This window comes from Xyrauchen texanus, chromosome 16, assembly GCF_025860055.1.
Source record: "Xyrauchen texanus isolate HMW12.3.18 chromosome 16, RBS_HiC_50CHRs, whole genome shotgun sequence".
NCBI lineage: Eukaryota > Metazoa > Chordata > Actinopteri > Cypriniformes > Catostomidae > Xyrauchen > Xyrauchen texanus.
The window spans coordinates 28,983,129-28,996,686 of NC_068291.1; the positions used below are offsets into that span (position 1 = coordinate 28,983,129).

The following is a 13,558-nucleotide window of genomic DNA, read 5'->3' on the forward strand; positions in this document are numbered from 1 at the left end:
ATGATGGGGATGCTGAGGCAGTTTAAGAGGTAAGTGATGTACATCCAAAACCTTCTGGAAGGGGAACAAGCTTCATGTTTGGACCAGAATCTGATCAGGATAGATACGCTGAGCCAACACACAAACCTGCACAAAGTTTTCTTGAGGTAAATCTGGTATATTGCCTCTTCTAAGCACAAACATCCTTAATAGATGCTTTGAGGAAGCTCTTACTCTCCCTCGCTCTGTCCAAATAGCCCTCACTTTATTTATATTTTCATCAAATGGGGAGATTTCACAGATAAAAGCTCAAAGGCTCTCTCTCTCTCTCTCTCTACTTCCCTCTCTTGGTCCTGAGCCTTAAGGTCTTAGAGCTTCTCAGATTCTCAGGCTCTATCCTGCATCACTCAACATTAGAGGGCCGGCTGAGGGGGATTATTCTGGTAGAGTTTCACAGATTATGAGGGTAGTTTTGGGGTCTTACTGCCCCTCTGTCAGTTGGGGCTTCATGGCCTATCCTCACCTCTCTGAGGGACACGCGGTCCCTGTGCAGCCCGAGTAACCAGGCCTCGAACTGAGCTTAATCATGGGGCCACAGCCCTGGCCCATAGTTCAGAGGGGAGAAACTGACTGGGGTGAAACCGTGAGCAGGAATAGATGGCCTGACAATTTTTTGGGGAAGTCAAAGCTGCTTTTTCTAAACAACCAAGTACATGTCCAGACCAACTCAATTCAGGATTTAGGGTTGTTTAGATTTGCCAATCAACAGCACAACCAGCCACATAAAGAACCAACTACTATTTTATAATGACTCTTCCAATCAGAATTTAAAGTCAGCCTTCCGTTTTACAAAATGAAGTTCCTTTCATTTGTAAAGATTTAACTGACAAGATTATCCAAAAATAGGGACCATGTGGCTATTTAATATTAAACCTTTGTTTTTTTTTCTTCATTTATATTCAATGTGTCTCTTCTTTGTTGTAGATATTTAAATATACAATGCAATTATGAAAGATAAATTACACAAATTAAGAAACAAAAATACTCCTGGGTAGCTCAGAGTTTTGACGCTGACTACCACCCCTGGAGTCGCGAGTTCGAATCCAGGATGTGCTGAGTGACTCCAGCTAGGGAGGGTAGAGTCATGTGGGGTAACCTCCTCATGGTTCTCGCTCTCGGTGGGTCACATGGTGAGTTGTGCTTGGATGCCGCGGAGAATAGCGAGGGCCTCCACACGCACTACGTCTCCGCGGTAACACGTTCAACAAGCCACATGATAAGATGCGCGGATTGATGGTCTCAGACACGGAGGCAACTGAGATTCGTCCTCTGCCACCCGGATTGAAGCAAGTCACTACTACAATTTGGGCTTTCCAAATTGGGGACAAAAGAATAAATATAAAGAATTATTTCAACTTCTTCTAACAACTCTAATATTTAAAACTTTGTTTCCATTTTATACATATAATGGATAAAAGATAATGACACTAGGGAACCAGAAAGCTTGATTGAGATGTACCCAATTAATTTCCAGCAAAAATAGCTATATGTACACTATTAAAAGTACTTTTAAATTTGGTCCGCCACTTGAGAGAAATAATGCCATTTTTTTGCAAAAACACTGTTCCTAATGAGTAACAGCAATTATTTTTTTTCAAGCATTCTATAATTTGTTATTGTTAAATGTTTTGTCCAAGTCTAAAACATTTAAGACATTTCATTGGAAAAAATAAATACTGAAATGGTAAGTATGACTGGATCCATTCCCCACCAGTGTTAACACCAACTAAATTAAATAATGTTAATCTAATTTCATTTAAATGTACAGATGTTGCAGAATGAATGAATGAATGTGTGTGTGTGTGTGTGTGAGAGTGAGTGAGTGAGTGAGTGAGTGAGTGAGTGAGTGAGTGAGTAGAGAGAGAGAGAGAGAGAGAGAGAGAGAGAGAGAGAGAGGACGATGAAGTGTAATGAGTGTAACCTGTCTATGAGTGTAACCCACTGTGGGCACTCGGGTCATAAACACCATCATTTAGTTTGGTCCTTTGATTAGTTCTGTTAGCTCTAAATACATAAAAATTGAGAAAATGGAAACCCACAGTACTAAAACTATTTTGACATGATTTCTTTGTGGAGATAAGAGAAAAAAGTGAACTGAACATGACCACACAAAATTACTAACATCTTTCTTAAAAGTTTGGAGGTTTTAGTCTGGGTACTGAGAAAGCTTGACGTAAAGGACGACACTGCCTCACTCCAGAGGACTTTATGTAAATCTAAAGAGCTTTGCAGTGACGGCGCTTGCTGTTTCTTTATATTAAAATACAGACCATAATTTATGAAGCGTGAACTGATGAAAATCCTCAGATCAGTGCGTCCCTGTGTGGAAGACAGCACGACAGAGAGGAGAGAGGGACGAGCAGGGAGGTGTAAAATCGCTTCGCCAGAAAAGACGAAACGGCGACAGAGGAACGAGGGAAGAGAAGAAAAAGATGTACTAGTGAATCAGAACATCCTTTTTTCTTTCACTGCCCAAGACAGCCTATTCCACTCTCCCTTGATTCGTTCAGATTAATTCCTCACCCATTTCAAAAACAGTATCTCCAAATGCTAATATCAAAGTTCTTGGGAGCCAAGTTTGCTAGATGTTTCCATCCCTAAAAATCAAATAAAAAACTAATAACATTTCTGCAGCCTTCAAATACATGTATAGATAGAGGCAACTATGGGCTCTTTGGAGAAGAAGCCAGCAGTTCAGCTGGATGAATCCAGATTGAATTAAACAAATATACAATTAATATGAGAAAAAAAAACAAATTGGTTCTGATTTGTCTTCGTTCCATCAGAGTTCCAAAAGTATCTGGTGTGTGGACTGCAGCTCAGAATCAGAAACTGAGTACAGAAAAACTAAATGTGTATCTGAATATCCTGTAGGAATCACAAATTTGGCTGAAACAGACACTCCAATTACTGCATCAACACAACAGTCAAAACTAAATTCTTTTATACTAACTTGCTAAGGCAAGCACCACCTTTAATATTGCTAATACTTTAATATTGCTAACATTCTCCTTTTTGTTCCTTTATGCTACAGGCATGAATGATAACCCAAATCGTGCAGCTTTTTGAGGCGAAGTGTTCCATTACATTTCTAAAGCCAAATCTACACTTCAAATGTGGCACAGAAGCTACATCTGAAGTGGCATTAAGGTGTATTTACAACTTTAATGGATTTACTTTTAATCCTGCTCAGAGAAGGCATAAATGCATTTACACAGCAATTACAACTGAATAAATAATGTTATGAATTATTATGAATTTAGAAATATGAAAGTATGACATTTTAACTTTTAAATATGAAAAAAATTATGAAACATATGCTCTGACATGACAAAAATAAAGTTTAAGTCTGCTCTGATGTTGCATTTCATTTATAAAGAACCAAAGCAGCATCAGAGCTGCCTTTGATACTAGGGGCTGAGGTGGGTCAGAGCAGGCTTTTATGCAGCATTGTGTCTTTACACAGAATTTCTAGCAGGCACAGAGCAGGCTTAACTCGGCTGTGAAAAGACAACTTATAGATTTTACTTGACCATTTCCATCTGGCAGACACTAACACTTTCTTCAGAAAAGTTTTATTAGGGCACTAAATATACTAACTTCTCTTAAATTATGGGTTACTTGTAAATTTCAGGGAAAAAAGGTTGATAAAACGGTATAGGAACACATATTTATATACTGTATAAGGCAATGCAGCCATTTTAAGTATATATTTCACATGCAAATCTCAAAGATCAGACCATGTCAGTTGAATGGTGATGAACTGAAAGGAGCGCCCTTTAGAAAATATTCAAAACTATAGCAGATTGTGTTTACAAGACCATGATGACATTATCATGATTCCCTCTGTGAGTCTTCAGGGCTCCTCTAATCCACAAACTATGGCAGTTTCAAAATTTTCATTTCTTTTGTGCATTTGGAGATTATCGCGGTGTCCTATTCATTTGTTTTTCAACCTGCACCTTCTGCCTCACCTCAGGTCTGTGAGTGTGTGAGGGGGTTCCTCCAGCAAACACAGCACACACACAAAAATCATAAACAAGGCCTTTGGGCTTCCATGTATCTACAGTCTGAATGCAGAGCTGTAGTGTGCGTGTGTCTTCGGATAATCCCATTTGAATTTATTCATGCTAAGGTCATCTCACACTACACACTCAAAAGAAACAACCTCCGCATACAGGGAGAGAATGGAATCATAAATCATAATCCGTATGGTGTGTGTGTGTGTGTGTGTGTGTGTGGGGGGGGGTGGGGGTGTATGCCCATGGTCGGAATAAATGGGGTTCCGCTGGAAACATTTTCAATCAAAGCCCAACTTTATGAATCCTCCCCATGGACCAGAGCACAGATTGGTTTGGGGTTTGGATAGGCTGGTCTGGTCTGGTGACTTCAATGTTACAATACTGCATTATGAAAACACACTCACTGAGCACTTTAGTGGGAACACCTGTACACCTTCTTATTCATGCGACTATCTAAACAACCAATCGTGTGGCAGCGGTGTAATGTATAAAATCATGCAGATACGGGTCAGGAGTTTCAGTTAATGTTCACATCAACCATCAGAATGGGGAAAAATGTGATCTCAGTGATTGACCATGGCATGATTGTTGGTGCCAGATGGGCTGGTTTGAGTATTTCTGTAACTCCTGATCTCCTGGGATTTTCACACACAACAATCTCGTGCCAAATGATGCCAAAAAAAAAAAACATCCAGTGAGCGGTAGTTCGAGAGGTCAATGGAGAATGCCCAAATTGGTTCGAGCTGACAGAAAGGCTATGGTAACTCGGATAACCGCTCTGTACAATTGTTGTGAGCATAATAGCATCTCAGAATGCACAACATGTCAAACCTTGAGGCATATGGGCTACAACTGCAGAGCATCACATCGGGCACTTTATTAGGACCACATTGTTCCTAATAAAGTGCTCAGTGAATTTGTGAGATCTCGATATTCTACTCATTTGACATTCTGCTTATTGCATACTGTGCATAGAAGTATGGATATTTGGGCATGGGGCAGGTTTGATATCAGACTATTCTTATTTTCTTGATGTCTGTGTGTCCTCACAGGCCACTGAATTTGGGTAATTAAATGAGTTTAAGTTGGGCAGGACTTCTCAGCCGTGGACACACACAAGTGCTATGCTGTGATAAACCCCTTGCTGTAATTAAATATGGAATATATTATAACACAAACACTCACAGGCGTAAATAAAAACACTCTGCCTGTGGGGATTTAATCTGGCCATGTATAAGCCCCTCAGCTGCGGCCCGATGCATTCACACTTGGTGGGCTTCTCTTGCCCTCTACACCCTCAGCCAGAGAGGGGCCGAGCAGCCAGTTAATTAGACTCACTAAAGCATTGAGTGAAGAGAATCATAATGCATAAATAACAATCCTAGAGAGCAGCTAATACATGCCTGTATTCAAATGCTAAGAGTGAAGCATGCAAGAGGACTGAGAGGAGAGAATAATATTCAAACAATGTCAATGGGATATTTTAAAAATTTATTATCAGGGCTTGACATTTAGCATTGGCATGTGCTTGTCCTTCGGACAAGAAAATTGGTCATTCACTTGTCCAAGTAAAAATTTAACTTGTCCAGAGAGAAAAAAAAGACATTTAAGAAATAGTAATATGCTGAAGTAACATGTTAAAGTTTCTGTTCTATGTTTTCTAAAATTATGAAATATGCCCAACCTAATAGTATACCTATGCAATCAACTTGATTATCAGTGACAGAAATGTAAACTGTGCTGGGTGTGTGGGTATGGCTATTGTCATATGGTAGATATATTATGTTACGTACGGTAGTCAAATAAAGAAAAGCCTCCATCGCCATCATTTACAGCAGGGGTGCTCACAGTTTGAAGGAATGAGATCTAATTTTTCATCATGTTATTGCAGCAAGATCTACCATGCATAATATACTATACATATATATTGTCACAATACCAAAATGTCAATAGTCAGTAGTGAAACTTGACGTTTCTTGATACCAACTTCAATACCACAACAAATAATAACACTAACAAATTTGTTAATTATGTAAGAATTGTAAGAAACTTTCTCAAGTAATTATTCAAGACTAGTAAACAGTCAGTAATAAAATAATAATAATAATAATAATAAAACAACAATGAATAGAAATAGATTAAAACTAATACAATAAAATAAGAAAAAAGTGCTTTATTAACAGCTTTAAATGTTTCTAATATTCACAACACACTAGACAGCAGCAGGTCAGTTATCTTACATTAACACTTACAAGTCTGACATTTTTGATACAAACCTGCTTATTCTTTATTGTTTACGTTCACTTTAGATATAACTCACTGCGTTTACATGAATAAACCAACAAGACAAACAAAATAATTTTGGCAGAAATGTATTATATGTATTTTGAAATGTATTTGACCATTCAGGCACATATCCGCATTATGCTTGAGCATTCTCCGAGCATACGCACATGTTCAGCGCACACACATAAGTCACCTGTCAGTCAAACAGCGCACGGGTATTACCAGATCGTTAGTGAATTATAAAATAAAGCACTCTGGATTATTTTCAACAGTAGAATAAGAATATGAACTTTGTAATAAGTGACACAAGCCTAGGCTATATCAACAAATACAGCCAGTTATTTTTTCATTATTTACATTTTAATCAGGCTACTTGTCCGTTCAGGTAAGTAAAATGTTTTCACTTGCACTTTCATAAAATCCACTTGTCCTGGACAAGCGAACAAGTGTTAATAGAAAGCCCTGACTATTAAAGTTAAGCATAAAGTTTACAAATATCAAAAATAGATAGCATGCCAAAGAAAGAAGTTTTCTACATAGTTTGAATGGAGTCTGTATTGGTTTCATTAATTGGCTGAACTGACTGCAGAAATGTGTGAAAAAGAAGAACAGAGAGATGTATGAGGCAAGAATAAATGAGGTTGAGAGATGCAGCCATTTCAAAAGACACAGCACAGCTTTAACGTGGTGAGGTACATTTCTTACCTTAGGTGAGGAAGAGACCAGCTCTCTCCCCATCACAGCTGCGACAACTGATGGTGCCAGGGCAGGCAGAGTGGCTGTGGCCACAAAGGCTTCAGCCTTTGGTGCCATGACTCCAGGGGTCGTGGCAGGGTTGGGGCCAACACTAGGAGGCTGAGGGGCCTGTTGTTTGGTGCTCCTTTCAGAGAAGCCAATTTCTGTGGTGGACATGGCTGGACCACAGGATTTGGGCTCATAGAATGGGTTTGAACTAAGATTGGGGGAAAAAACAGATTGTTATTTGAAAGAATATGCTGCTATATATGTGAATAAAGCTTAAACAAGCAAATAAAAGGTTTTTGGGTGAATAGTAGCTGAAAAGTGAACTCTTTTTCACACTTGGTTTCATTTGTTGGTCCAATCATAAAACACTTTGGTACCAACCTGTGTTTAGTGCTGTCCACTTGTGATCAGATCAACTAATCTGAATCTGGGTCTAGGTAACAACAAGGCCTAGCTGTTCAGTTTACTGATTTACTTTGGGTTATACTACCAAAGTTAACATGCACAGAATGACAACTGCATCCATCTGCCATAGGATATTTCCAAAGGCAATTTCCATGAAGTAGTACTGGGAAATGTTTAAGTAATTTATAAGTAATCAATAGCAGTTAATTTTAACAAATAAGGCCAGATAAGTCAAGTCCACATAAAAGTTATCCCGGACCATAATGTTTTAAATAGACTCACTCTATTGTGGTGTGGTTCCTCAGTGTGTTCCAGAGTTCTCAAAACAGCTTTTGCACAAACCAAATAATCTGAACTCAAACGTCAAATGGACTTGGTCCATACCAAAGCTCTAGATTGAAACTGGCCTGAGATGGACGTTTGTGAGCAGTGGCACTCTTTAAATGTAATATAGTCAATTTAGGATGATTTGCATTAGGGGTGTACAGCGAAGCATTATCTGTATCTATGGCATAATTATCAGTATCGGTATTCAGATATCACTGTATGGGGGTGTGGCTTTAACTGGAACTGCCCATTTTAAATCCATATATATAGTTTATTTTTTGTTATTTTAGCCTAAGCAAAATATTTTTTTTTCCAATTACATTTTTAATTTTTAAGTCAGTATTGCTCTTGACAAGCTCAGATTTCTGAGACGCGCACAATAAACGGAAACTGCAATGCAGCCATCCTATTTGAACTGGAAATCACACAGTGTGCCTTTTTTTATTAATAAAGTTTATATTTTAGTCATACTGGCTTTACAGACTCACCATTGTGTTGTCATTTAAGATATGTTTATTTTAAATATTGCTTTATCCCTGTGCTCGTTGGATAATCAGTCTAATAAATATTTGTTTTTATTATTCGGTAGAATTCATTATTAGTTTTGAAACCATTATTCGTGCCTTCCCAAATAAGGCTTCGGGCCCATCTCTAATTTGCATATAATATGATGAGTTTAAAACTTTCAAATATTCTGCCTGTTACACTGCAGAATGTGTGTGTAGATACATATGTAATTAAGTAAACAATGTTTTTCCCCCCACTAAAATCTAAAAAGGCCAAACATCTTGGTATAAAAATAACATACTATGTACTATCTATGGTATGTGCCAATGTGCTGTGGAAAAATATTTGCCCTCATCTTGATTTCTTCTGTTTGAGTGTACTTTTCACATTAAATTGCTTTAGATCTTCAAATAAAAAAACATAAAACAAAGGCAACCGGAGTAAACACAAAATACAGTTTTAAAAAATGTATTATTGAAGTAAACAAAGTATCTTAATAGCTGGTTGTGCCACCTTTTGCAGCAACAACTGCAACCAAATGCTTCCAATAACTGGAGATCAGTCTTTCACAACGCTGTGGTGGAATTCTGGCCAACTCTTCTTTGGAGAGCTGCAGCCACATTGGAGGGTTTGAGCATGAACTGCCCATTTAAGGTCCTGCCACAGCATCTCAATCGGGTTCAAGTCAGGACTTGTGGCTTTGCCACTCCAAAACTTAAATTTGGATTCTTTTGAGCCTTTCAGAGATGGACTTACTCCTATGATTTGGATCATTGTCTTGCTGCATAATCCAGTTGTGACTGAGCTTCAACTCACGGACTGATGACCGGACGTTCTCCTTCAGGATTTTCTGGTAGAGAGCAGAATTTGTGTATCCCTCAATTATTGCAAGTCACACTGTCCCTGAAGCAGCAAAGCATCCCCACACCATCACACGAACACCACCAGGCTTGACTGTAGGTATGATGTTCTTTTTGTGGAATTCTGTGTTTGATTTACGCCAGATGTAACGGGACCCGTCTTCCAAACAGTTCCACTTTCAACTCATCAGTCCACAGAACATTCTCCCAAAAGCTTTAAGGATCATACAAATTCAGACGAGCCTTAATGTTCTTCAGGGTTAGCAGTGGTTTCGCCTCGTCACTCTTCCACGGATGGCATTTTTGCCCAGTGTCTTTCTAATAATGGAGTCATGAACAGTGACCTTTATTGATGCGAGAGAGGCCTACAGTTCATTGGATGTTGTCCTTGGCTTTTTTGTGACTTCCTGGAAGAGTCATCGCTGTGCTCTTGGAGGAATTTTGGAAGGTCAGTCACTTCTATGAAGGTTCACTACTGTGCCAAGTTTTCTCCATTTGGAGATAATGGCTCTCACTGTGGTTCTTTGGAGTCCCAGAGCTTTTGAAATAGCTTTGTAACCCTTCCCAGACTGATGTAATTCAGTCACCTTTTTCCTCATCATTTCTGGAATTTCCTTCAACCTTGGCATAGTGTGCTACTGGGAGAGACCTTTTAGCCAACTTCATGCTGCTGAAAAAGTTATATTTAGGTGATGATTTGATTGAACAGAGTTCAATTATAAACCCCATTATGATTGCAGTTTCATACATTTGGGAATTTAGTAAGTAAGAGGGCAAATACTTTTTCACACATACCCAGTTGGTAAATGGTCTGCACTTATATAGCGCCTTTTTGACCTTAACAGTATTCAAAGCGCTTTACACTGTGACTCATTCACCCATTCACACACACTTCATACACCAATGGTGGCAGAGCTGCCATGCAAGGCACTAGCCTGCCATTGGGAGCAACTTGGGGTTCAGTGCCTTGCCCAAGGACACTTCGGCAGGTGGAATCGTGTGGGCCAGGATTCGAACCAACAACCCTGCGAATAGTGGCCAACCCGCTCTACCAACTGAGCCACATGGATAATTTTTTTGCTTCAGTAAGTAACATTATCATTTAAAAACTGTATTTTAAGTTTACTCAGATTGCCATGGTTTTATGTTAGATTCTGTTAGAATTTTTGAAAAAACATATGTATGAGATATACACAAAAACAGAAGAATATCAGGATGGGGGCTAATACTTTCCCACAGAACTGTAGATAGCCAAGTAAACGTGTGTGTGTGTGTGTGTGTGTGTGTGTGTGTGTATGTGTGTGTGTGTGTTTGCATGCATGTGTTTTTCTTCAGGTAAAGAGGCATCAACAACATTATTAGCCAATAAAACGCTCTGCTGACTACGAGAAGAGCCAGGTGCTCTAAGGGTCACACGTCATGAACTTTCACCTGTGGCCTCGTCAGAGAGCTCACTGACAGGCGAGCAGACATCCGCTGGCATCAATACACACTGCTGTGTAAAGGCCCATCACTCACACATAACACACACACACACACACACACACACACACACATACATACATGAACACACAATGAGGAGACAGAGCAGAGAAAAGACTGAGCAGGTATTCAGCTGAAAGACAAGGTTAAAGACACAAAGTATCCTAAGCTCCCAAGCTTATGGACAATGACAGTGCGAGAGAGGAAGAGACAGAGTGAGTGAGAAAGGAGGTAAGAAAAGAGCTGAAAGCAGTGCTACAGAGGTCTGGCACATCTTCTGTAAATGCAAACATGTTAAGAAAAGAGACACGTGAAAAGTGCAGTCAAAACATAAGAGGTGAGAGAGAGGACAAGAGAAAAATTGTGAGTGTATGTGTGTGTGTGTGAGAGAGAGAGTGTAAGCAGAAAGCCAGGAGGAATCAGAAAGGCATTGCTGCTGCGGGGGTCAATCTGTACCCTACTCAAGTTTTTTTCAACATAATGTCAAATTTTGAAATGTGTGTCTCTACTGGAGCATTGTGAATGAGGGACCAGAGAGATTCAGAGATGGACAGACAAGTCCAAAGAATGTGGGAAACAATAGAAGCCTTGTTCCTGCTGAAAGAACTCAGTCACCACTTTCTTCTCCTCCAAGAAGTGCTTTTCTCCTTCGCTCAATCACACACTCACGGCACTGCTAATGAAAAGTATAAAAGCAAATGTAGGCTAGATTCCCAAACTGTGATGTTTTGACAATTACAAATTTTAAGTTTTCATCTCTGTACATGTTAAGCAGAAAACCACCCACAATTGGATATCCCCAACAACAAATAATGGAAGTCTCCTATTTAGTTGTTAAGACCAGTGTCCTAAAAAAAATATAAAATTAGTATTTTCGAGCCATGGGTTCAGACTGGTGATATCCGATTACATAATAAACCCCTGGCTGAGGGATTGGTGAATACTCTTGCTTTATTGTTTTTGCTTTAAAAATTTTTTTATTGAAACACCAAAATATAAACCAAAGAAATTTCTAAATTCAAATTTAACTTCAAATGAAACGTAACACTAACTAAAATAATTAAGTGATCATAAAAATATATAGAACCACCCTTCCATTTGATGTCACGCAAGTATACGTCTACAACATGTAGAAAATTACTAATACAAATTAAGATCTAAAGACTATTATAAATGTAAAAATAATAATTATAATAATGATGATGATAGCAATAATTGAAATTGATAATCTTTGTGTCTAACACATGCAGATAGCCCGCCACAGTGTCTTCCCAGCTCCACGGATTTATAACATCCTGATATTGCCGATCATTGTCTGTCGGTGTCGAAATCTGTCAGATATCATCGATGTCTGTATAAATCGTCCCCAGCCCTAGTTTCCACAATCATTTCCAATAAGTTTGTAGAATAGTGACCATTGATCATTAATGATAAAGAAGGTATATGGTTAATATTACTTGTTTTGTTGGAAAGTCCTTCTGTACCTCAGTCATCAAAACAAATACAATGGTTGTTCATTTAATTACACATCATTCGTCAAAAAATGTATCAACTTAATGTGTTTGAAGAAAGAAAGTTTAATTCATCGAACAACCGTTGAAGTGTTATTCACTAGTCAATTAATGTCAACCACAGTCCTTTTTTTTTTTACAACTAAACTTAAAACTGCAATAACACCCATTACAAATTCCAGAGAGAAACCTTGGCAAATTCTAGGTTTACCTACAAATTGACATCATGACTGAACAGCTCTATTGCACCAGAACTCATCCCAGAGTGTACCCCAGAATTCCCTGACTCACTCATCTAGCTCGTCCTCGTCAGTCTTGGCAGTGTCAGCGTACAGGTATTTGCTCATGTCCACTGGCCGCACATTTTTCCTCTTGCTGCTTCTAGGTGGCGATCTTTTGGGCTGGGGCTCCGGTTCGAGTTCGTCAAATGGATTCCTGTATTGCTGAGGATCAGGGTCTGGCTCAGGCTCATCAAAAGGGTTCGAGGGATGGGAGGTGTCTTGATCATATACAGTGTGCTGATCTTTGAAAGTGGACTGCACATGAGGCTCAGGGGATGGTTCTAGATACACACACATACACATTGCATGACATCACATCTGAATTACATTGAACACATTTGTCTTCACTGAATGTCAAGAAGTAAACACTGTTTTTCTGTTGAAAACTCCTCTCCTATTTGAAATTTTGGACTCCACAAGTTTGTGCAAAACATGATGATCCATTTTTTATTTAACCATGACTTAAAGGGATAGTTCACCCAAAATTAAAAACCCTCTCCTCATTTACTCACTCGAATGCCATCCCAGATGTGTATGACTTTCTTCTGCTGGACACAAACAAAGGTTTTTAGAAGAATATCTCAGCTCTGTATGTCCATACAATGCAAGTGAATGGTGATCAGGCCTTTGAATATCCAAAAAGGAGATAAAGTCAGCATAAACATAATCCATCGCACTTCAGTGGCTTAATCAATTAAGTGATCCAGTTGGTTTTGGGTGAGAACAGACTAAATGTAATAATTTTTTTACTGTAGAACTTGCCAGCAGTCTCCTTGGTGATCATGATTTCAACCTTGATTACACTTCATATAGCGCCATCTAGCTCATGTATAGAGTGCTTGGAAGTGTAATCAAGCTTGAAATCATGATTGTGCCTAGAGACTGCAATAAGTTGTACAGTGAAATAGGAATTATATATTGGTCTGTTCTCAACCAAAACCAACTGGATCACTTAACTGATTCCTGTAGCACAAGGGAGTCTCATGGATTACTTCTATGCTGACTTTATCTCCTTTTAGGAGCTTTTGAATTTCTGGTCACTATTCACTTGCATTGTATGGACCTACAGAGCTGAGATCTTCTAAAAATCTTTG

At 38.8% G+C, this 13,558-nt stretch overlaps 1 protein-coding gene across 5 annotated transcripts in view; it reads right to left on the reverse strand.

Moving 5' to 3' along the window:
- Positions 1-13,558, reverse strand: part of LOC127657089 (EH domain-binding protein 1-like) — a 182,346-nt gene that overhangs the window by 100,045 nt on the left and 68,743 nt on the right. For all 5 annotated transcript variants that reach the window (XM_052145738.1, XM_052145736.1, XM_052145737.1 and 2 more), the window contains 2 exons: positions 12,475-12,745; positions 7,053-7,299 (listed from right to left, as the gene is read on the reverse strand). In XM_052145738.1, the coding sequence (XP_052001698.1) occupies positions 7,053-7,299; positions 12,475-12,745 (518 nt within the window). The remainder of the gene's footprint in view (positions 1-7,052; positions 7,300-12,474; positions 12,746-13,558) is intronic.